The sequence below is a fragment of the Rhinolophus sinicus genome, linkage group LG05 (assembly GCF_036562045.2).
Source record: "Rhinolophus sinicus isolate RSC01 linkage group LG05, ASM3656204v1, whole genome shotgun sequence".
In the NCBI taxonomy this organism is placed as follows: Eukaryota; Metazoa; Chordata; class Mammalia; order Chiroptera; family Rhinolophidae; genus Rhinolophus; species Rhinolophus sinicus.
In genome coordinates, this window is record NC_133755.1 from 157,145,857 (window position 1) to 157,172,563 (window position 26,707).

The window sequence follows — 26,707 nt, forward strand, 5'->3', positions numbered from 1 at the left end:
ATGTTTTCTTGTAAGAACCTTCACATTATCAAAAGCTGAACCATTTACATTATCAGCTTACCCAGGACGTTTTCCTAGTGTTAATAAATTCATAGATGAGGTGTGAATTCCAAAGGGAAGCCTAGGCAGCCTGAGTTACATCTGTTATAACTGAACAGTTCACGGTTTTCCATTATAATGAGATTTTAAAGGTATCATATGTCTACAAGACTAGTTTTGTCTTTACCCTGTTTTTTTTTTTTTTTTTAGTAGAAAACATTAAATAGTTTTGGTACTAATCCATTTGGTTTGAAAGGGAATAAAACTAGTTTTTATTTTTTATCCACTTGTAAACATTTGTACTCACCTCTCACCTATCTATATGAGATCTTAATTGTCAATTTATATTCAATTCAGATCATACAAATAAACACTACAGGCACCTCTGAAAGTCCTTGTGCACTGTGCTGAGATATCTGTCCCCTCTCTACTTGAGAAAAGTACTATCCTGAATGTAGACGTTATCATTCCCACGAATACATTGTATTTTATTATATATTTATGAATTCAGAAACCATGCATAATATTCATTGGCCGATTTTTGAACTCCATGTGAATATAAAACAACGTGCATAGTTCTGTGGCTTTTGTTTCCCTCCAAGGTTATATTCTTCATATTTATCTATATTAGTACTACATGTAGCTCTAGCTCACTTATTATAAACATTGTACAGTAGTCTGTTGTTTTATATATATACAGAGGGTGCCAAAAATGTATATACATTTAAGAAAGGGTAAAACTGTATTAAAATTGTAATACTCAATATATACCAATAAAAGATGAATACAAGTTATGTTTGACTTCTTCAATTACAAGAGGTGCTCAAAGTGGTTACCATCAGCGTCCAGACAGTTCTGATTACGGTAAACTACTTACTGCTTGAGCAGCATTGACCAAAGTGTCTACTTGTATACATTTTTTGGCACCCCTGATATATACAATATAACCCAACTAATCTATATATTCTTTTCTAGATGGGCATTTAAATTGTTTCTAATTGTTTATTTGTACAAACAATGTTGTGGAATAATTTTTCGGTAGTTGAAGTGGAAAAGAGGAATGTGGAGGCTTAGTGCATGGTGTGTGCTATACCAGAGCAAATGACAACATCAACACTTCAGCATTTATCCTGTGAAACAAATATTAATAACAGTATTTTAAAGTATTAGGGTATGTGCATTCAATAAAAGTATTTTGAGACACTAAATATCTAAAACATCTAATAAAAAAATCAATAGCTGCAAATTATAAAATTACAAACTCTCTCTCCCACTATATTGACTTTGCTGCTTTCTGGGTGTTTAGTTACCTCCAGCCAGAATGCCCTTGGAATTGCCACTTCTGCCCTAGGCTGGCCCTGTAAGGACTGCAGTACCATCCTCCTGTATTTATGTGATATCTTGAGCTCTCACTACCCACCTTGGCCACTGTCAGACTAACTCCATCCCAGAGGAGAGATGTGTCTTCTTCAGATGGCACGTCTGATCCTTGCTCAGCCTTTTATTTTTTTTGGGGGGTGGGGGGAGGGATGGGTATGGGCGTGGGATGGGAGGGTTGAGATGAGGAAGAGAATGTGAGATATTAAGAGGCATGGGATTTCCAGAAGTGGTAAAGGGACTGGAAGGTTTGCTGTGAGGCTGTCAGAGAGGAGAAAAGGACGGATAGGGGAAGCAGAGAGGGATTGCGGAGAAATCTACGAGAGATGAATTAAGCTGTGGAAGTCTGAAATACCAATATTTACACAAAATATATGCAAACCAATGTATGCCACTACATTAAAATGGCTCCAATTACTAGAACAATGGAAAATTGAAAACTGGTTCTGCAATCATTAGTAATATAAACACATCTTCAACTTTACTAGATATTGCAGTATTTCTTTCCTAATTAGCTATACCAATTCACATTCCCAACAGAAGTGTGAGAGTTGCCCATTTTACCACATTCTAGTTAGTATTTGACCTTATCTGATTTTGTAACACTTGCGAGTCTGATGGGTTTGATACCATATTTCATTGTCCTTTAAAGTTACACTTCCCCAATTATTAGAAGAGTGGTTGAGAACATGACCAGTACACTTTTTGTAATTTTTTAAATGAATTTTATTACAAAGGTAAATGTTTTTAGATAATCATATTCAAAATGCAAAGAAAAGCAAAAGAAAAAATTGAAACTAACCCATTACCCACCACAGAAAGATACGTGTTATTTTTTTAATTTTTTTAAATAGCTTTATTGAGGTACATTTAACATGCATGTTTAAAGTGTTCAGTTTGATGTTTTGGTATGTGTATGCTCCAGCAACACTCTCACCACAATCAAGATAGTCAACTTACCCTTCACCCCAAAAGGTTACTACTGCCTCTTAATAATTTATTTCTTTCTCCTCTCCACTATCCCCACCCACACTTCCTGGCAACTGTGGGTCTCCTTGTCTAATTACTTTCACATTTCTCCATGTTGTTAGGATCTTCAATGGGTCATTTCTTTGTATTGAGCAGTATTCTGTTGGGTGGCAGTACCACTGTTTGTCCATTTACCACTTTATGGACATTTGTATGTTTCCAGTTACTGAACTGATTGACCATTTAATCTTTTGTAGCATAAATATATAGAGATAAAAATAGATATAGAGGTACATATTCTCTATATCTATCTCTATGCAAAACATTCTCTGTCTCTATGCAAAACATCGAACATGAAATAATCCCTGCTATTAATTAGAGCTGGGACAGTGCCTGGCATATATATAGGTAGCAATTATGTGGTGAAAGAACGAGATATTTGTTGGCAAATCTAAAAGCTAATTAGGAATACAAAGCGAGCGGACCCAAGATGTTAAAGAACATAGAGCAGTTGAACTGAACTGAAATTAGTAATTTTCTTCTTTTACCCAAATGTCAGGAGGTCCCACACTGCTTCCTCGGAAGTCTTTCCTTTCCTTCAGAGCAACACATCACTCATCTTTCACTGAAAACAGTCTCTCCCTTTGTTTCTCTTTTGTTCCATCCTTCTCCCAACCACGATTTCAAAACCTTAATTATCTTTGAATTTCCCTGTCTTCATGTCTAATTAGTTTCCATGTTCTGGTAATTCCACTTCCTACATAACTGCCATTCCATTGCCCATGTCACACTTTAGTGTAGTCTCTGCTCATCTCCTTCGTCAGCATGGAAGTAGTCTCCCATCTTACCTCTGACTCCCGTTTTCCCCTCTCGAATTCACACCGTCATCACATATGTTCCTAAAATGTAATTTTCACCATGCCACTTCATTGCTTCCAGCTCACCATTTGTTCCTCCCTGTGTGCAGACTACAAGTCAAAGTCCTCAGCTTAACTGAAGAAGCTCTGTGCTTTTCACCACCTGCTCCCTGAACTCTATGATGCAGAAGTACTTAACTATTTGCAGGTACCTGAACACAAGTGTTGTATCCCACTCCTGGGCCTTTTAATAAACCTGTCCTCCCATCCTCTGAAACCCCTCACCAACTCTGACCAGGCAGACTGACTGAGGACTCAGTTTTGCAGTTTTCTTTTGTCCCTGCGTGCACATGCACAGACACTCACCCAAATCCAGCAAAGTGAATCACGTCTCATCAATGCTACCAAAGTCCATAGCATTGCCCTTCACTGCGCTGTCTTAATCTTCTTACTAGACTGTGAAGTCACCACAGTCACAGAGTGTGGAGGCCATGGAAATGGTATCTTTGAGTCTAATAACAGGGAAAACGGCAGTTACCAAAGAGGTATTCAATAAACATGTTGGGTGCTCAATAAATCTGAATAACTCAAATCTTGGTGCTCAATGCATATGAATAGATGAATGTATGACTTAAATGTCTGATCAAGCTGTAGTTTTTAAGCCAAAATATGCTTAATGTCTTTCATTTGTTTTCAATCCTGTCATCACCACCTTAGTCAAAAACTATTCAACCTCTTGCCGGAATTGTTGCATCAACTTCCTAACCAGCCTATGTCAATAAGTTCTCCCCCTTTTCTAAACCATGCTAATGCCAATGAACTAATCTCTCATGATGACTGCTTCAATGGCATTTCACCCCATCAGATTCCCTTGCCTGACTTTCAGAAAGTTCCAGCTATTCTAATAATCAGACTTTTTTTTAATTCTCCAACACACATTCTCCATTCTCGTCAGCCTATTCTTCCTCCTTCCCTGTGCCAGGCTATGTTCATTCCAGCTTGTGTTCCAGGTCTCAAGTTTATCCTCTCACCAGAATACCCTGTCCTCTCACCTCCATCTGTCTGAATTCTACTAATAATTTATATCTTGCTGAAGTTGCACCTGTGTAACCGAGCCACCTCTCCTGTGGACTCCTTTGGTGTTTTGCATCTATAGTGTCCAGATTCTAACTGTATTGTAGACGGTCTTACAAATAGGTGAAATAACCCATTGCAAAATAATGTAAAGTGAATAGCAGTTACACTATAAGGGAATTCATACTCTTTCCCCCTATGCCACACTAGAATGGCACAAAAGCAGAATATTTTTATCCGTTTTGTTCATAAAAGAAAACTAAGGGCTTTAATTAAGTTATGAAATTGTCTACTACATGGTGGGGATTCAAATAATCCTTACTTCAGGGGGAAAAAAACATCTTTGAGGAAAATATGAACAAATTTGAGTGATTTCTGAATTTTAAACAATGTGATACGTTAGAATTAGTTTCTTAAGTAGAATCACAAGGCTATCAAATCACCATGTTCATTTTATGTAAATACAGAATTTTAGAACAGCTTCTGAAAAGTAGTGATTTCTGTACCTGACAGTATCAATTAGTGAATCCTATATTTTCTGGAATTTTTATGCATTAATATAAGTTGATATTAACTTAAGATAGTTCCAGTACAGTCCTAGCATAAAAATGATGTGATAATATTCTAGCTCAGAATAAAAATATATGCAGGTTCTTAGATTCAGAGTAGCATGATGATACCTATAGTTGCTATGGCTATGGTCATTTACCAACTTTCCCCTAAATTATAGCATTTTTAAAAGAAGAAAATCATAACTCTTTCAAAGCACTTAGCCCAGAATCTGACATGTAGTAGACATTAGTAGATATTTGTTAAATATTTGAACTTAAACCACTGGAGACTTTTTTTTTTCTTTCTGAGGATGAGAAGTGATTTAAGAAGGGTAGTGACTTAGTTATAGTTGCATTTGAGAAAAAAATAATGCTGATGATTGCCTGTAGGAGGATTTGCAGAAAATACAACAAACAAACAAAAAACAAGCAAACAAAAAAACAGGAAGCTATTTGTTCATTCATGGAGGTACAGTTATAGAATATCTACTTGTTAGGATATACTTAAAACTAATTGAACTGCTAAGTTCTGTGTGATGAGCATAGCAGGTAGCAAAAAGTTTAGGTGAAGAATTATGAAAACTTAATTTAAGTAGCAATTAAGATGAAAAGGAGTATGTTAGAATCTATTTAGGCAGAAGCACTGAGAGTGTTTGAACTATGTTAAGGTTGAGTCCTTGAGAATATCACCTAGCCTCCTGACTTGAGTGATCCATTTAATAGTATAGTTAGAGATAAGTGTATGAGTAGGTGTGAAAGGAATGTGATGATGAGTTTCGCTGTGAACTTATAACATTGGAAGAGTCTGAACGTTTTTTGTGCAGGTGACCAATATAGAATTGCAGATAAGTACTGATGCTTCGAAGAGATACGAGGACTGAAGAGGGATGGATTTTGAATCCATCAACAATAAACAGTTGTTGAAGACCTAAATATGTGTGGAAATTCCCCAGAAGGGTGCTTACCTGAGTGAGATGAGATGAGGGCAGAGGCTGTAGATTATGGACATAAAAGGTTAAGAGGACAAGAATGACACACAAAGAAGACTGACAACTAATGGCCAGATGTGACGTCAAGAAACCAGGAAAGAGTAGTTGTATCAGTTAAAATGGTTTCAAGTGCAAGTAATAGAGAAGCTGACTCACCTAGCTTTAAACAATAAGGTAATTTATTTGTTCACATAACTAAAATTCCAGAGGTAGAATGGCCTCGGGAATGGTTGATGGAGAAACTAGGTAACTTCATCAAGGAACCAGTTTCCTTTGTTTCCTTCTGCTCTGCCATTCATCGTTTTGGACTTGCCCTAAGTCTGTTACTTCTCTGGTGATAGAAATCAGGACTATATTTGCTCCCTCATTCACATCCAGCTGAAAAAGCAGTTTGGCTCTGGAAACGGTTCTAGAAGAGCGAAGAACTTAACACGCCATCTCCAGCAAAACCCTCCTTGTATCCCATTGGCACAGATACGGTTACCTAATGATACCTGAAACAGTCATTAACTTGAGAGAGGAATTAGGCCTCCATTTCCTGGAGCTGAGGGTGGATTTAGCTTTTTCTGAGATGCTGAACTTTGTTGATGAGAGATGAATACCTGAACAAAAAATCAAGGTTCTTGAGGTAAAAAGAAAAGGAAAATGGAGAATGTATAACCAGAAAGCAAAGACCACTACAGAAATGTTAAGTACCTGGAGGAGGAAGACAGTTTAAAGAGTCATGAACATTGTCAAATGCTAAAGAAGGGCCAAAGAGTTAAAGAAAGAAAGGAAAAAGCCCATTAGATTAGTAATTAGGAGATGACTCTAGCTAGACTCCACGGTACTGATTGACCTGGAGAAAGGGTGACTGTGAGATAAGAAAGAGGATATGAAGTTTTGACTTAAGTTTAAAGATTCCGGGTTTTGAAGGGAAGAATAATGATAATAGAGCAACTAGAGGGGAAAAATAGTAAGAAGGGTATTTTTTTTCCCTCAATCATCAGTTAAATGTTTCAAAGTCCAGTCAGCAGTTCCTAATCAGACTCTGATGAAGGCTCTTCCGGTGACCAGTTCTGTGAACTTAGTCTACTTGTCAAGCTCTCATCACTTTATTTAAAGGGAGAAAAAGAAAGTTTATATATATTGGTAAATTACAGAAATATTTTAAAGAAGAGAATAATCTTATTTATATGTTAGATGAGTGTGTCTAGGAGAGATCTTAAATGAATATACTCCACTGAGGCTTCAAGAAATCATTTATCTGAAGACTGAAAATAGAATATTTTTATAATTGTTAGCACAGTAACTAGTCATAGAAAAGTAATCCAGTTAACACTACTGGTTGACCATTCCACACTCAACCTTACTTTTGTATTTAGTGAACCTTGTTTTCTAACAGGTAGAATATGAAGAACAAACTACCATAGAATGAGGTTAATGTTTTTAAAATTAATGATATTATACCATTTCATTGTAAAGAAAGTTACACTGTTGGTATTTTTGTCAAGTTTACATGAGCTGTTCAAGTGCTTGAAATTCAGAAAATTGAATGTTCTCCTTACATGGTAATGGTTGGAGCACATCTAATTTTTTGCGATATTTAAAACATTTTGAATACGCAATGCAATATGTGCCTGATGTATTATAGAATTGTACATTTGAAACCTATATAATTTTATTAACCAATGTCACCACAACAAATTTAATAAAAATTAAAAAAAGAAAGTGAGATAAGCAAAGAATTAGATTTTGAAAATTATTGATCAATTTGCTTTCAGTAAAGCTAGAAAAATGAAATTATACTAAATTCTGAGATAAGTATAAATAAAATATACAAATTTAAAAATAAAACAAATTAAAAAACAAAAACCTTTTTGGCAATGAGTTTCATGGGACAGTTGATCTCAAAACTTCTCTTATATTTTATTGTCTAAACAGTAACATATTTCAGACTGAGGGACAGCCATTCCTTTTCCCGGAGAAGGGTAAAGATTGCATGTGAACCTAACTAAATATTCAATTTGCTTGATAATTTTTGCCAAGACTTTTGTTGTGAGGGCCAACCACAGGGCCTTATTCCACACCCCCAGCATTTGCAAACCACCAATCATTTCCTAAGGGACCTTAACAGACGGAAGCATTGAATTCTCTGCAGTCAGTGTTGCCTACCACCTGGGAAAAAGACAGCCCTGTAATTGAATCCCAGCATATGCATTGTCATCCCTCCTGCCTGCCCCTCTGGTGCTACAGCAAATTAAAAGATTTCTAAGGCTCGGCCTTGCCTCCCAGCTGCCAGCCCCTGGTAGACATGAGGGAGCCAGAAGGGACCAGGTGGAGCAGTTTTGAGTTGCACTAAACACACAGTGCAAGGAGGTTGGCTGTAACTTCCCAATGAATATTTATACCAGCCCCATTTCTCATCTTGCGCTTTGGCACAGATCAGAGTGCTGAGCTCCTGCCGAATTCAAGGGCCCTGCATTGTATTTGGACCTGCTCCGTGAAGTATTATGCCAGATGAGAAATGGGCCCCAGGTTCCTATCACTAAGATGGCTGGCTGGTTGAAATTTTTTTTTTTTTTTTCTAAATGGAGACTATCATGTTATAGTGTCACAAGGATGGGAGTTCCCTGACATCTCCTGGCATTGCTGTTCATGAATTGCGCACAGCCTCAACCACTGCTTCCTATGGAGTGGAACTTTAATTGCTGATATCAAGAGCCACATAATGCTCTGTGTTGTGTATCACTGCATTTTCTTCATCTTTTGCTTGGAGGCTTTATTTTTGTTTGCTAAGGTCAGGCACTTATCACAGGGCTCTCTCATCACATTTCACATTCTGATCCCTCATGGCAGGTGCTAACTTCCTTGCACTCAAAGTGAATGGGTTGAATAACCTCATAAAGATACAGAATGTCTTGGCATAGAAAGGAAGGGAGTACAGAATGCTGGTCTATGGAAGACTCTCAGTGTTATTTACTGAGCCCTGTAAACTGAGACGATATTTGGAAAACCATCTACACACAAACCCATTAACTTTTTCTAGGTAGTAGATCATAGACTTATATTCATGTTCCTGATTTCCATTCCATATTATTATCTAATAAAGCACATATCTTATGTGTATTTTATCACCAAATTTCTTTCAAAAATCATTTTTTCATTGTTTTCTTTTATTTCTACTAAAGCATAGTTGGCATACATTATTGTATTCATTTCAGGTGTACAACATAGTGATTCGACATTTATACACCTTAAAATGTGATCACCACAATATGACTAGTAACCATCTATCACTGTGTAAAGTTACGATGATATTGTTGACTATATTCTCTGTGTTGTACACTACATCCCTGTGGCTTATTTATTTTACATCTGGAAGTTTGTCCCTCTTACTCCCTTCCCCTTTTTCACCCCTCTGCCAACTCCACGCCTCACTGGCAACCATCAGTTTGTTCTCTGTATCTGAGTCTGTTTCTGTTTTGTTTTGTTTCTTCATTTCTTTTAGTTTTTTGTTTTGTTTTGTTTTGTTTTGTAGATCCCTATGTAATTGAAATTATATGGTATTTGTCCTTCTCTGACTATTTCACTTATGATAATATCATTTAGGTCCACACATGTTTCAAATAGTAAGATTCATTCTTTTTTATGTCTTAGTAATATTCCATCATATATATATCCCAAAGTTTATACAAGTGGACACTTTGGTCAATGTTGCTCAAGCAGTAGTTTACCATAATCAGAAGTGACTGGATGCTGATGGTAACCACTTTGAGCGCCTCTTATAATTGCAGAAGTCAAACGTGACTTGTGTTCATCTTTTGTTACCAGTATATATTGAGTATTACAATTTTAATACAGTTTTCCTTTCTTATATTCTCTGTATATTCTCACATCTTCTTTATCCGTTCATCTACTTATATGGGTGGATAACTAGGTTGCTTTCATATATTGGCTATTGTAAGTAGTGCTACAGTGAACATAGGGATGCATATATCTTTTTGAATCAATGTTTTTGTTTTTGTTTTCTTTGGATAAATTACCAGAACCAGAATTTCTGGGTTATATGGAAGTTCTATTTGTAATTTTTTGATGAACCTCCATATTGTCTTCCATAGTGGCTGTACCAATTTATAGTTCCACTAACAGTGCCCAAGCGTTCCCTTTTCTCCACATTCTCATCAACAGTTGTTATGTGTTGACTTTTTTATAATACCCATTCTAACTGGTGTGAGATGATAACTCTTTGCAGTTTTGATTTGCATTTCCCTGATGATTAATGATGTTGAACATCTTTTCATATGATATTTAAGCCAGTGTTTCCTTATTGATTTTTTTTTTTTTTTTTGGTCTGGATTTTCTACCCATTGATGCATATGGGGTATTAAAATCCCCTAATATCATTGTAATAATGTCAATTTCTCCCTTTATGTCTGTTAGTATTTGCTTTATATATTTAGATGTTCCTATGTTGGATGCATAGATATTTATGAATATTATATTCTCTTCTTTGATTGACCCCTTGATCAATGTAATGCCTCTCTTTGTCTCTTTTTGTAGTCTTTGTTTTAAAATCCAGTTTGTCTGATATGAATATTGCTACTCCAGATTTCTTTTCATTTTCATTTGAGTGGAATATCTTTTCTATCGCTTCACTTTTAGTATATGTATCTTTCAATCTGAAGTCTCTTGTACTCAACATATAGATGAGTATTGGTTTTTTATTTTGTTTTGTTTTTGTGCTTTATCCATTCAGCCATCCTACGTCTTTTTGTTAGAGAATTTAGTCTGTTTATATTTAAAGTAATTACTGAGAGGAGTGTTATTTTTGCCATTTTGTTAATTGGCTTTTGGTTGTTTTTCCAATTCTTCTCTGTCCTCCCCTTTTTTGCTTTCTTCAGTGTTTTCCTTTTTCTTTATTTTTAGGGTATCTTTTGTAGGTTTTGGTTTGTGGTTACCATGACGTTCATATATATTGATCTACATCGATAACAGTGTATCTTAAGCTGATAGGTGTTTTAAGTTTGAGTACTTTCCAAATGTGTTGTATTTTTGTTCCTCCCTATAGGCTTTGTTTTGACATCATGTTTTAGATTTTCTTTGTTTGTGTCCCCTAACCATGAAAACCAGTAATATTTGATTTTGCTACTTTTGTTTTTTTAACCTTGATATAAACTTTCTAAATGGCTGATGCAATGTGTTTGTCTTTACCAGTGAAAATTTTTCTTTCATATATTTTCTTATTTCTGGTTATGGCTTTTTTTTTCTACTTGAAGAAGATCCTTTATCATTTCTTGTAAAGTCAATTTTGTGGTGATGAACGGCTTCAAATTTTGCTTGTCTAGAAAAGTTTTATCTCTCTTTCAATTATGAATGATAACTTTGCTGGGTAGAATATTCTAGGTATTAAGTTCCTTTCTTTCAGCATTTGAAATATATTTTGCCACTAACTTCTGGCCTATAAATTTTCTGCTTAGCAATTGGCTGATAGCTTTATGGGGTTTCCCTAGTGTGTGACTAGTTGTTTTACCTCTTGCTGCTTTATCTTTAACTTTTGCTGTTTCAATTACAATATATCTTGGTGTGAGTCTCTTTGGGTTCATCATATTTGGAACTCTCTGTGCTTCCTGGACTTACATGTCTGCTTCCTTCTCCTGATTAGGAAAGTTTTCAGCCATTATTTCTTCAACTAGCTTTCTGTCCCCTTCTCTCTCCCTTCTCCTTCTGGGATCCCTATATCCTGATGTTGTTTCAGAGCTCCCTTAAACTATCCTTTATCTTTTTCTTAATTCCTTTTTCTTTTTGCTGTTTTGATTGGGTGATTTCCACTTTTCTGTCTTCCAGGTTGCTAATTCATTCTTCTGTGTTATCTAATCCCATAATGATTTTCTATAGTGTTGTGGGTTTTTTTGTTTGTTTTTGTTTTCTTTTTTCACTTTAGTTGTTATGTTCTTCATCCATGATTCGCTCTTTATTATATTTTATAACTCTTTGTTGAGATTCCCCCTAAGTTCCTATATTCTACTGTCAAGTTCAATAAGCATTTTTTATGACTGTTACGTTGAATTCTTTATGAGGCAAATTATCTCTGTTTCATTGGGGGGGGTATTTTTTGGTGGGGTTTTTTCTTGTTCTTTCATTTAGAACATATTCCTCTGCTTCCTTTTTTTGTTTGACTTTCTCTGTTTGGTTATCTGAATTAGATGAAACAACTGTCTCTCATAATCGTGAAAAGGTGGTCTTGTGTAGAAATGACCTCTATGTGGACTGTGTGTGCCAGCTGTTTTGGCTGGCCAGCTGGAGCCACACAGGGCTGTGTTGTGCCTGGGGTGCCTGGGAGGCTGGCTGCTCAGGGCTGCAGAAGATACTGGCTGAGGCAGCTTAGAACATGGGGTTTCAGGGCACTCTCGGGGTTTCAGGCTCTTTGGGACTAAAATGGGCCTGAGGTGGAATAGCCTGGTGTGCATGTTTGGTGGTGCCTTGATGGTTTTGCTATCTGGGGCCAGAACAGGCTCAGGGTGGTGCTGTATGGAACATGCTATGGCAGCCCTGCAGGTCAGCTAGAGCTCCTGGACTGAGCTCCAGCCTGAACTATTTAGGTGGAGAAAGAAACTTAAACAATGGTATTCAGTAGAACTGTCAATCTCAGAGAGTTCTCACAGTTCTCAGAGAGCTCCTGTGGTTTTCCAATCTTCTCTAAGTGGTTCCTCTTACTTTTTGTGCAGAAGCTAAGCAGTCAGCCCTCATTTGTCTCTCAGGAGGAATTGCTCTATGTGTATGTACCTATTCAGTGTGTTCATGGTAGGGGAGGAGTTCCGAGTCCTCCTACACTGCCATCTTGCATTGGATCACCCCTTACACACACCCATTGTTTCGTTATATGACATAATAAACTATAGACCAGTGAACTTCTTTACAAATGTTTGTTTTAAAATTGTATTCTTAGATAATTTAATATAAATAATTAGAAAAAGGGCTGTGATCCCGAGAATTCAGAATAAGTTCTCTAAGCAGAAGGCATACCAGAACAACCTTATAGTCTTTTATGACAGCAGTATTAGAAAAGAGAAACAAAGGCATGCATTATTCATAGTACATATGGAATTCAACAAGGTGTATGTCAAAGGCACTTCATGTATTTACAAGGAAAAAATAGAAGCATAGAGAATGAATGATAGTATCACTATCAGCTCAGTAACTATTCCCGAGGAGTTATAAATCTAGAGATATATCTCTAGTACCCTCTTCAAGATTTGTCCTTGACATTGACCTATTCAAAATGTCTGTTGTTATTTGGCATTGAGGGTACACTAAGAATATTTATGGGTGTAATGGCACGGGGAAAGAGTACATTTGAACAGCAGAACCAGAATATAACAGGACAAGCTGAAATAATGGACTCAGTCCAACAAAATGGTATTTAGGAAGAACACATGAAAAGTCGTTTACTTGGATTCCAACTGCAATGTATAGTATAGCTGGGAGGACGCAGGGCTCTAAAGCATCACATGGAACAAAGACTTAGGGGTTTGGTCAGCTGGGTTTCATTATGAGTTAGTACTGTAATATATCTGCTAATAAAACTAATGTACTCTTCAGGCTATTCTGATGTGTCCAGAGTGAGAATTGTAATATCCCTGCTATATTTGTACATTAACTGCAAGACCGTGGGTCCCACAGTTTGAGAAAAAGCCTGGAATTTCCTCAGAAGAGAACACTAAGAAGATAACGTAGTTTGAAATGGCCTAAGTGAACTGAAGGAACTGGAGATGCTTAACCTAGAAGAGAAAGGTTCTGGGCGAGGACAGTCCTCTTTGATGTTTGAAGGGCAGTTACATGAAGGAAGGTTTAGACTTGACCCATGTCAATTGGTTATATTTCTTACAGGACTAAATTTCTCTGGATACCTTGTACAGAAAACTTCCTAATAATAAGAGTGATCTGAAAGTTAACTGGGCTGCCTCTGAAGAAAAGTATTTTCTTGAAACTAAACATATGCATATAGACAAATCAGACATTTATTGGTAGTGTTGCAGAAGCAATTGTAGTAATAGCTAACATTTATTAAGATATACTGTATGCCAGATGCTGTGCAATCTGTGTATGTGATCTTATTTAATTTACACAGTAGCCCTCCAGTGGATATTATTATCTCCATAGTTGAGCCTAAGGTCCAGTGACTGACAAATGACAGAGGTGAAGTTTAAAGCCCAGGTTTGAGTGTACAGTACAGACTCTTAATGCTGCACTTCCAGTCTCAAGCATGAAATGGTATTTTTGCAGTTGAAGACATTGAATGTCCCTTCAGACCCTGAAATTCCATGACTTGAATAGGTTACCAACTTTATTTTTTACATTATGTCAATGCTTTGCCCTTTTTAGTTCAAGTATTCTAGTATTTTTAGTTTTTAGTATTAAAAAATCCTCATTCCTTCTTCCAATAAAATGTTTTATCCTCACTGGTAGAAGTTTTTTTAGAAAAAGAATCGATGTATTTCTTGGTATCATCAATGACATTAGATCTTTTGATTATGGCCTCACTCTACTTTCTAGAGGAAAATAATTTCCTGCTTCATTAACTGTGGTATAACTGATCTAACAGAAACTTGAGTCCTGTATTATTCAAATAATGGTTAGAGAATTCGTTGGCTTTTTTTTTTTTCTGTTTTCAAATTAAGGGGAGCCTTTGACAACCTAAATTGAGAGAAAAGCTACTGCTTTTAAAAATTCCTCACTCACGTTTCTTAGATGGGGAGACCATGTTTTATCTGAATAATTTGTTAAAGTTGCAGGTCTCAAGTCAAGAGTCATAAGCCCTGGAACGGAAGGACGGTGCAAGCATCCAAAGAACAGTGTGTTCAGGGCTTTATTTACTATTACTCCAGGACCTGAGGTCACCCTGGCAGACGGGTCACTTGCACTGCAAGCATTCATGCTTGCCTCAGGGACTGGCAAGTTGCAAGAACAGCTCCCATTATTCATGGCCTACTTCCCCAATCCTTCTTGTTAGGGGTCTTCTTCCTCCTACATTTTCTTTTCTCTGTGGCAGAACTCAGTTCTGACCAGGTCTGGGGAAATGGGCTAGTGAGGGCCTCTCTGGGGCTGTCTGTCCATCTATCAGTGACATACACACTGGGCAATAGAGGAGATCCACATCTCCCAACCTTACTGCCAGAGGAGAAACTGGCTCAGATCTGTAGTTATGACAAGGGTTTCTTGGATCCTAATCCGGAATGTGTTGGTTTAAGATGGCCTGGCATTGTTACTGGATGTTTGTAAAAGGCCAGTGCTTTTTCCAGAGACTGAGAACTGGTGCTCAGTGGTGACGTGACCACAGCTTTCATCCGATCTAAGTTGACCAGGTCACTCTATTATCTTTTTATTTTCCCCAAAATGGCTTTCTATACTCATACAGATCATCTTCCTTCCCTTCCCCCACACATACCTACCTACATCACTCATTGGGAGTTCTGACCCTGTACATACAAAATGAAAAGTTCCACATACATTCTTATCAGAGAACTAAGCCTTGTCTCTCTCCACCTATGCTCTTGCTCTCCCACTAGCCTGCAAACTCTTTGAAGATTCCTTATGCATTCCTAGAACTCTCCCTAGAACACAGTAGATGCTCAGTGCACAAATGTAAAGCTTCCTCTTTCTTGAGTTTGAAGAGGATATTTCAGTTCATTAGAAATAAATTCCATCTGTGCTATAGAAGAAGCTCTAGACTACATTTGACTCCAAGTAACTCAAATCATTTCATCTATATTTTTCCCACTCCTACTTTATGATTTGTTCATTAGCAACCACAAAGCACCCTGCACAATTCTAGGTGTAGAAGAAAAAGACAATGAAGAAAATAATCCCTGCCCTAACAGTGCTTGCATTTTCATTATTTAAGTAGAAGCTGATGTTGTTACTCCTACTTTTCAGCCAAGGAGAACGAAGGCTTACATTACTTAGAAAAGGAAGTCGTGAGTAAAGCAAATGCCTGAACTTTTGCCCTTGAACTCATTCTGATGGTCAAAATGAAAACTGGCTAATTAGATGGACTGAGCACCTGGGACAAACGGGCATGAATACATACCACCTAGTTTATACAAAGAGGAAAAGCAGGCATGAGTGAGCGTTTTTGAAAGTCCAGGACGCTTTTGCATTTCTTGGGTCAAGAAGAAATGATGGAATCTCAGCCTGTAAATAAACAGGCTATGACTCATTACCAGGATTTGTGCAGAAGGAATTATGGTTTCTGAGTTAAAACCACTCTCTAAATGCACAAATGTAAAGCTTGTTCTTCCTGGAGTTTGAAGATGATTTTTCAGTTTGTTAGAAATACGTTTCATCTGTGCTACAGAAGAATAGCAAAAAAGAACCAAGAAACTAGTTGCATGTGACCTGCAATTCTGCCTTATTTTCTCTACTTTAGTGAGATTTTGTGTTTATGGATAAGTTCATACTTTAAATTGTCCAGATACCGGTAGATGCTAGTATTTATATGGCCTAATGTCATAAAGACCATTCTAAGAAAGTTGAAGGAGATATCCTGGGAGGAAAAGAGAGTCACCTTTAAATATAGTATTTGGCAGAGTAGATGTTTGTATTGACTTTAGCAATTTTTGAAAACCATTCACAATGTTATATTGCAGGGATATGCATTCCGGATTTGTGGTTTCACAGAGTAAAAGAATAAAAGTCACTTTTTAAAATGGGAAATATACGATATGTGATAGAAAGATAGAATATACAATGTATGAGCTCTGGTATTAGATAGACAGGAGTTCAAATTCTGGTGCTGGTCATTCTACTTACATGCTATGTATCCTCTCTGAGACTCAATTTCTTCATCTTTAAATTATGGAAAATAATATGGAATTCAACGTGTTATTGTAAAGATTAATGGAGATAATATATATGAAGCACCAAACATAGAATGTGTCATACAATACATACTAGTAAAAGCTGGTACTTATTAATCATTTTCTGCTGCTGAACTCTAAGAAAAATTTTATATTCTTATTTAGTATTTTGTATAAATTAGACTCAAAAAGTATCTGAGGTTTCAGAGTTAATTACAAAACATCTGAAAGGCAGTGCTATATAGTTAGCTCATAGGAATAATGGATGTCTGTTCTCCAAAGCCTCTTTTAATTATAAAAAATGTCAACTCTCTAAGCCAGAGTGAGACTGAATAGTCCAACCTCCAAACTCTGGAACCATGACTGTTTTGAAATTTCACTATTTGAACTGGAAAGACACTGACTAAAGTGTTTAGGTATTTTTGGTTCATGTTTTTAATTAGTATTGGCAAGCCTCTCGTACCTAAAACTTTGGTAAATTCACTCATTATCTCTGTTAATTTTTTTTTAAAATATATAGATTTCTCAGAATTTTTTACATACCTTTGTTATCTGTGAATTAACAAAATTTTTCTTTCTTTCTAAACATTACCTCTTTTAGTTACTTATTTTTGTCTTTTGTACTGGCTAAGATTGCCAGTCAAGTGTTGTGTTGAAGTGAGAAAAAAAGATATCCTTGTCTTGGTTCTGATCTTAGGGGGAAATAGTCAATATTTCATCATTAAATATGATGTAATCTGTAGATACTTCAAGAATGGTCTTTATCAGATAGGGGAACAATATTATTTTCCTGGTTTGCTGAGAGTTTGTGTCATGAATGGATGACTAATATTTTCAAATGTGTTTTAAACCCGTTGAAAAAATATTCTGTTAATTATTAAATTACAGTAATTGATTTTCTAGTGTTAAATCAACCTTACATTCTTGGGATAAAGCACACTTGTTCATGATATATCATCTTTTTTATTACTAGATTTCATTTGATAATATTGTGTTAGTTTGTTTTTTCTTTATCTATGTTCATGAGAAATATAAGTTCATAATTTTCTTTTCTTAATACTGTCCTTGGCAGATTTTGGATCAGGTGTAATTCTGGTCTTGTACAATGGGGTGAAAAATATCCCCTCCTCTTTTTTTGAAAGAATTTATAAAATATTGTTATTTTTCCTTAAATGTTGCTGGCATTCACTAATGAAACCATATGGCTGTGGAGATTTTTTTGTGTTTAATTATAATTCAATTTTTTAAATTTAGATTTTCTGTTTTCTGACCTGTCAGTTTTTATGAATTTTGTCTTTCAAGAAATTCACTGATTTCATCTAAGTTATTATTTGGCATTGGGTTATTCATAAACATTCCTTTATTATCTTTTTAAATATCTTTAATATCTAATGATCATCTTCTAGATTTGTAAATTGTCTCTATTGTTCATAGGTTTTCTATTTAAGAGATTTCTGCTCTTTACTGTTTCCTCTCTTCTACTTACTTTAGGTTTAATTTGCTTTCTTTCACTGGTTTTTAAGAGGAAAACTTAGATGACAGATTTCAAACTCTTCTCCTTTACTAATATAACCATTTAAAGATATAAATTTCTCACTAACCACTGCTTTATGTGCATTCCTCAAATTTTGATTTGATTTTTTTTCTATTTTTAGAGAAGTTTAGTGTTCACAACAAAATTGAAAGGAGGGGACAGAGATTTTTCATATACCCCTTGCCCCTCCCCACATGCATAGCCTCCCCCATTATCAGCATCACTCACCTGAAAATGGCACATTTGTTACCAAGTATGAACCTACATTGAGACATCATAATATCCCAAAGTTCATAGTTTACCTTAGAGTTAACTCTTGGTGGTATACATTCTATGGGTTTGGACAAATATATGATGATATGTATCCTTCATTATAATATCAAGCAGAGTATTTTCACTGTCCTAAAAATTCCTTGTGCTTTGATTATTCATCCCTTCTCCATCCTCAGCCCTGGCAACCGCTGATCTTTTTTATTTTCTCCTCAGTTTTACTTTTTTCCAGAATTCCTTATCGTTGGAGTCATATGGTATGTAACCTTTTCCAGGCTTCTTTCACTTAGTAATATACACTTAAGGCTCCTCCATGACTTTTCATGGCTTGATAGGTCATTTCTTTTTAGTGCTGAATCATAGTCCATTGTCTGAATGTACCAGAATTTATCCATTGTACCTACTGAAGATAATCTTGGTTGCTTACAAGTTTTGAGAGTTATGCATAAAGCTGCTGTAAACATCTGTGTGTAGGTTTTTCTGTGGATATAAATTTTCAGCTCCTACCAGTAAATACTAAGGAGCATGATTGCTGGATAAGAATATGTTTAGTTTAATAAGAAACCACCAAACTTCCTTCCAAAGTGACTGTTCCATTTGCATTCTCATCGACAATGTTGCTCCATATTCTTGCCAGCATTTGATGTTGTCAGTGTCCCAGATTTTGGCCATTGCAATAGGTAGTGAAGTGGTATCGCATTCTTGTTTTAATTTGCATTTACCTGATGGCATATGATGTGGAGCATGTCTACATATGCTTATTTGCTATGTGCATATCTTCTTTGGGGAGGTGTCTGTTGAGGTCTTTGGCCATGTTTTAAGTGGGTTGTTTGTTTCTTATTGCTGAGTTTTAAGAGTTCTTTGTATATTTTGGACAGCAGTCTTTTGTATGTCTTTTACAAATATTTTCTTCCAGCCATGGTTTTTCTTCTAATTCCCTTCACGTTGTCTTTCTCAGAGCAGATGTTTTTAATTTTAATGAAGTCCACCTTATCAATTTTTATTTCATGGATCATATCTTTGGTTTTGTACCTAAAAACCAAAAGTAATATCCAAGATCATCTGGGTTTTCTCCTATGTTATCTTCTAGGATTTTAATAATTTTTTGCTTGACATTTAGATCTATGATAAATTTTGAATTATGTTTTTTGTGTGTGATCATTATAAGGTCTATGTCTAGACATATTTTTTGGTATGTGGATGTCTAGACGTCCCAGCACCATTTGTTGGAAAGAGTATCTTTGCTCCACTGTATTGCTTTTGCTTCTTCATCAAAGATCTGTGGACTATATATGATTTGATGTGTTTTCCTTATTATTTTGCCCTAAATATTTTCTACATTAAATTTTGATTTTTTTCTTTGATTCATAGGTTATTGAGAAGTGTGGTATTTAATTTTCAAATATTATAGATTATTTTTGTATCTTATTAATATTACTTTCTAACTTAATTCATTGTGGTCAGATATTGCAATCTATAAGATTTAATTTAAAATCTAATGATACTTATGTCCCATCATATAGTTCCTTTGATAGACATTCATGTGCACTTGAAAATAATGTGCATTCAATAATTATTGGATATTAATGTACTATAACTGTCAATTATGTCACATTGGTGATATTTATGTATTTTTTAAATATACTTCTGCATTTTTTAAATTTATTTTTTATCTAATTGGTTACTGTGAGAAGTGTGTTATAAAAGTTCTAATTATGATTATGAATTTGTCAGCTACTTTCTTTAAAAATTGTGTTAGTTTTGCTTCATGTATTTTGAAACTCAGCTACTAGATTCACAAACATTTAAGATTAATATTTCCTCCTGAAGAATTTATCTTTTTTTTCATTTTTCTATTTCACTCTTTATATCTGCTGATACTTTTCTTCTTGAGGCTTATTTGGTGAGATATTATTATAGCCTAAACATTTATCTTATGTTTGTTATCTGCATGTTATATCATTTTCCATCCTTTACCCTGAACCTATTTGGGCCTTATCACTGTTCCGACTCCGAGTAAGCAGACTCTGAGATGGAGATGGTGCCAGGAGTGTATTGGGTTGTACTTTCAGTAGTAATAACTTTAGGGAGAATGAAGGAACCATTTTTGGACTGAGAGACATTGATCTTTAGTACAATTGCAACAAAGGCCTCAGATGAATTTATGGGGGCTCTAGACTCAGGAGACCTTGATGGTAGGGAGAGTAGTCTCTACACCCCTTCATTGACTAGTCAATAGATGAGGGCTACACCCAGAAAGGGTGTGATCTTGAGTAAAGTTATTAATTTAGTTGAGGGAAAGTCCTGGAAAGGAATTCAGTTGAGTGCTGCCAGTTGGTAATGCTCCCCACAGCTATAGGAAAGAATTTTTCAGTGAAAGAGCTGGGTATCTGGGCAGCACACCATAGTCTCACAGTGTGCTTGTATTTAAAATCCTTCTCTTATAGACTCCTAAAAGATGGGTCTAAGTTATTTAATCCAATATAACAATGACTATCTTTAGCTTTTCACTGGAGAGTTTAGTCCATTGATATTTAGTGTAATCATTGATATGTTGGGTTTGAGTATGCTATGTTAGTATGTGTTTTCTATCTTTCACATATGTTCTCTCTCTCTCTCTCTCTCTCTCTCTCTCTCTGTCTCTCTCTCTCTCTGTCTCTCTCTCTCCCTCTCCCTCACTCCCTCCTGGTCTTCCTCCCTCTCTCCTTCTCTCCTTCTCTTCTTCCTTCTTTCCTCCCTCCCTCCCTCCCTCCCTCCCTCCCTCCCTCCCTCCCTCCCTCCCTCCCTTCCTTCCTTCCTTCCTTCCTTCCTTCCTTCTCTGTTCCTGGTTTCTTTGGGGTAAATCACATTTTTAAAAATTTTTCAATTATTCTGTTGACACTTTTATACTTGTTTGTATTTTTCTTATTAATATTTAATAGTAGGTATTACTTGACATATCCTAAATTTACTTCTTATTCAAGTTTATTATAACACCTCAGGTCAAATGAAAGAATCTTAAAAGAATATAATTGAGCTGTTGTCATTTATATTACTTCTGTACCATGTTATAAATTACACAATACAGTGGTGTTAATTTTTTTGCTTCATTTGGCTGTCTGTCATGAATTACGATAAAAAAATAATAATCTTATGTATTTACCTTTCTGTCACTTTGTATTTCTTCCTGCAGGTCTGAGTTTTTATCCAGTTATAAATAACAAACAAATTATGAGGCTTAACTACTGTAAAAGATTATTTTATTTATTTATTTATTTTTAATGGACTGGCATGTTCACATATATAACCAAAAAGTCTTAGCTACTGGTTTCAATTTTTATTATTGTGAGATCACATATATGCTTAGTGAATAATATTTTAAGTTTATTAAGAAATCACTGCTGAAATTTTAACTTTTGCTCTGCTACTTCCTGCTGTAATAGGTCTATGGAAATGCAGGACCTAGCAAGTCCTCATCCTCTTGTTGGAGGTGGTGATACTCCTGGTAGCTCCAAACTGGAGAAAACTAATCTCAGCAGCACATCAGTCACCACAAATGGGACAGGAGGTAAGTGTACAACCTTGAAGACACCCAGAAGCACATTTTAATATTTGCTGCAATTTCACATTAGGGATCTGCTAATAAATGAATATCTAATTAGCAATAATATAATCAGCATTATATGCAAGGAATGTATAGTTAAAGGATTATTTGTTGTGCTGTTCATTTTCTTGAATTTTTTTCTTCTTCTCTAAAACTGCAAACATTCAGAAAGAATAGCCCTGAGCAACATTTTGAAGGCCTGTAGTGAGGCTTCCTTTTTGCATTTGCCCTTGTAAATATTCTAAAAAATATGTATAAAATATGGCCAAAGGATTAGTACTGGATCTTAAAAGAGAGAGAGAGAGAGAGAGAGAGAGAGAGAGAGAGAGAGAGAGAGAATGAAGAAAAAGAGAAACAAGAAGGAAAGAAATTATCCTATCTTTTGGTTTTATTTTGAGTTATGAGAGAGAGAAAGCCCACCCCAAATTTCTTCTTAAAATATTTTTTTCTTAAAAATAATTTTGGGAAATATATATATCTGCTGCAATTTTCTTTTCAAAGAGAATAATATCTAACATATATTTAAAATAGGAATTGAATATTTTTTTCAGATACCTTCTCATTTGATTAGCGCTTAACTATTCCATAGACTATGGCAACAATAACAGTTTTTTCAAATATTCTGCCCTATTGCTTTTATAAAAGGCATTCAATCTGTCCGAAAATATGACCTAATTTTTGCATCAGAATATATAGAGAAACTATATATATATATATATATATATATATATATATTCCTGGTAGCTCCAAGTGGAGAAAGCTAATCTCAGCAGCACATCTGTCACCACAAATGGGACTGAGATGTGTGTGTGTGTATATATATATACACACACACATGAATTTAAATCACGCACAATCATTTTGAAGATTTATAGATCTAGTGTTTTAGTCAATAAGTGAGAGCATATATGACATTTGTTTTAATTTACAAACTATCTTACTAGATATCAGCATTTGCCACATCATATTTTCTTTGAAATTTTCAATATGTATTTATGAAACTGATACACCTCTTTCCATTTATTTCAGAATAACTGTGCAGTCTAAAACTTTCTTTGTAAAGTTGTGTGCATTGCAACTTGCCTGTATTTAATAATGTTTTACACCAAACCCTTTGTAGATTAACATTTTCCTTGTTTATAATGTTTATTTGTCTCTAAACATGCATCTATAGTTTCAGCTAATTAATTATAGGATTACCAATTTATAAGATTGTTCAGTGATGACTTCTGGAGTAAGAACATTAATATTTAAACTTTAGCTTGGTACAAATATGATTTTTACAAAGCCCATGCACTCTGGAATCAGACCTGAGAGTTCACTTATTATCACGTGTGTATATTTAACTGAACTAAAACAGACCTGATAAACTAAAATGTAAAAGTCATACCATGCAGTTATAATTTTGGCAAAAAGGTCAGAAACCAGTACATGCATTGGAGACTATTCTTGTACACTGAGCAGGAATTCAGACAATGAACCCTTATACCGTTCCTGTTCTCAGGGGACAACATGACTGTTTTAAACACTGCAGACTGGTTGCTGAGTTGCAACACCCCCTCTTCCGCAACAAGTATGAGAGATGATGGTACACTGCATGTGTTTGGCTGTGTGGATTTGCTCTTCTGGTTTGCTTTCTGTTGCTATTTCTATGTTTGCACCCTCTTTTCTGTGTTCAGCACTTGTACAGAAAAAGGAGAAATGAACATGCCTTTTAGTTGTTTATTGATAACAGCTGGCTATGTTTTTCGTATCAACCAGTATTCTCATCTTAGGTTCCTTGAATCAGTAGTACTCTTTTCTTAGATTCTTTTCATAATTTTACAAAATTGTTTTTCTAACTACATACCAATTTATTAAGTGGTTAATTGAGCACAGAAGTCATGTCAATCAGAACATTTGAAGTAAATTGTACATACAAATTCAATTATCTTTATAACCTTTAGACTTTCATATTTTAAATTAATTTCTTAACATGGGAAGACATACTTGCTATTTTACAGACTGTCTTAAATATTCCAATTAAAGTTCTTAAAATAGCATTAAGATTCAAAATCCCATCATTTAAAACATTATAAATGATAAAAAATATATATTTAAAATTGTAAATTAATATTGTCTTTTAAAATGTTTTGAACTATAGATATTTACTATGTTCATATATATGTATAAACAAACTTTTCCTAAGTCAAAAATTAATATGCTATCAAAATTTAAAAATAAAAACAGAAACATAACACTATGGCGGAACCACCCAATTTTCAGATTAAATAGGAGCTCACTGCCTATTGGAAATATGCATTACAAACAAGCAGTTAGACAAGGCACAGTTTGGCTGGACCTTGCTGTATCTCAGATTATATTAGAATGCTGGGGATGCCAAAGAAATGTATACACATTTTAGGAAATGTCATCTGTGCTCAAGCAGTAGTTCATCATAATCAGAAGTGTCTGGACGCTGATGGTAACCACTTTGAGCACCTCTTGTAATTACAAAAGTCAAACGTGACTTGTATTCATCTTTTGCTTTCGGTGTATATTTAGTATTACAGTTAATACAGCTTTTTCCTTTCTTAAAATGTGTATACATTTTTTTTGGCACTCTCTGTAATGACCACTGAATGAAGAAAACTCCATTATGCCCATTACTTTGCTTTTAAAGTTTTAGTTTCAATTTTTTTTTCAATTTCACACTTAAAATATTTGTATACTTTTCATACTTAAAAAATATTGCCAGAATTTAGTTCCTCTTCAACCTATCTCAGGGGTCTTTTTCTATAGAGACAGATAGTAAATATTTTAGGCTTTATAGGCCATACCACTTCTGTCTCAACTGCTCAGCAATGGCTTCATAGCTCAAAAGCAGCCACAGACAATACATAAATGCATTAGTGTGGTTAGGTTCCAATAAAGCTTTATTCATGGACCTTGCAGTTAAATTAACATAATTTTCATGTCACAAAATAGTTTAAATTTGACCACCTTTCAAAACATGTATGATGTAAAAAACACTACTGTATTACTGGCTGTTGGGCTGTTCTAGAGTAGAATTACTATAACACAGACAGATTTGCAATAGTAAATACATATATTTAATATTTAGTAATTTATATCTAATCCTGACCAGAAACATTTTTCAGAGTGTTAGGCATCAAGTTTTTCTGGTTCTTAGTGTTAATGTTAAGAGTCATGTGGCCAAGTGACAAGAACAAGAACTTATGTGTCAGGAGGACCATGGATCTGAATCTTAACCCTGCACTTACTAGCTGTGTTGCCATGGACAAGTTACTGAACCTCTCTGTGCTTCCATGTCTTTCCATGAAAGAAGGTTAATAACCCTTCCCTGACAAGGCTTTTTGTCGTAAATTAGATAATGTATGTAAGTTGCTTGGTAATAAATACCAGTATATTTCCTTCTTTAATCAATAATTTAATAATAATTAGGCAACACCTTTTTAAGGAAAATGAAAACATGCATCGTGTTAAAAGACTCCCCGATGTTTGGTCAGATAATAAATTCTTCTGCATTCAGAATATGTGGCCACTGAAGGCAAACTTTTAGCAACAAAACGTTAGGTATAATTTTATTATTAATGATATGGTTTTGGTGGCATACTGATATGAAATTTTTAATGAATTTTAATGACTTTTTTATGTCGGGTGTTTATAACGCAAACTAAGCATTGGTACATAATCTCTCCCTTTGATAGTAAACTATTTTATTTTTAACTCTATGTTTTAATTGTTGGAATTGGATCATTTCATAAAATTATTATAATAAAAAAGGAAAAAGCAAAAACTAATTTAGTGTCTTTTCAAGATGTTTCCATTAACTTTGAGATTTTCAAAAAGATAATTTTAATTATGCGACTTTTACTAATATGAATGAGTTCATAGTATCACCTTAATATTCTACCATACTACATCTGTTTAAATGTATTACATTATTACTCTAATTTAAAATGTTTCATCACCTTAATCCTGATTATGTAATTACATCTGCAGATTTATACTGGAAACTAATTTTCCTTTCAAATTTTTGTCACTTGTAGAATTATTAAAACATAGATCTATTAATCAAAATAGAATAAATGCAATTATACGTTAGCATGTAGATCAATGATCAACAAACATTTTTTGTAAAGGGTCAGATAGTAAATATTTGGGCTTTGCAGGTCATATGATCTCTATTGTAACTATTAAATTTCACTACAGTTACACAAAAAACAGCCATCGACAAACGTAAATGAATGAGCTTGGCTCTGTTCAGATAAAACATGATCTATGAACACTAAAACTTGAATTTCATAAAATTTTTCACATGTCACAAAATATTCTTCTTTTGACATTTTTCAACTACTTAAAAATGTAAAAGCCATTCAATTCTTAGCTCATGGACTATACAAAAAAATAGCAGATTTGGCACGTAGGATGTAGTTTGCCAACCCCTAGCATAAATATGTCTATATCTATATCATCTATATCTATATCTATATAATATATGCTATACATGAAGTAGACATACTCCATGTGTATGCGTATTCATGCATGTAAATGCTTGCCAATCTTAGGAAAAGTTACTTCCAAATTTAGGAAAGACTCCCATTTGCTTAGTGGTGTCAAGAT

General features: G+C 34.9%; 1 protein-coding gene across 17 annotated transcripts in view; it reads left to right on the top strand.

Moving 5' to 3' along the window:
- Nucleotides 1-26,707, top strand: part of EYA4 (EYA transcriptional coactivator and phosphatase 4) — a 286,539-nt gene that overhangs the window by 198,963 nt on the left and 60,869 nt on the right. For 11 of the 17 annotated variants that reach the window (XM_019732796.2, XM_019732792.2, XM_019732795.2 and 8 more), the window contains 2 exons: nt 21,921-22,045; nt 23,586-23,654. In XM_019732796.2, the coding sequence (XP_019588355.1) occupies nt 21,921-22,045; nt 23,586-23,654 (194 nt within the window). The remainder of the gene's footprint in view (nt 1-21,920; nt 22,046-23,585; nt 23,655-26,707) is intronic. The other 6 variants (XM_019732798.2, XM_074333605.1, XM_074333606.1 and 3 more) reach the window with 1 other exon arrangement.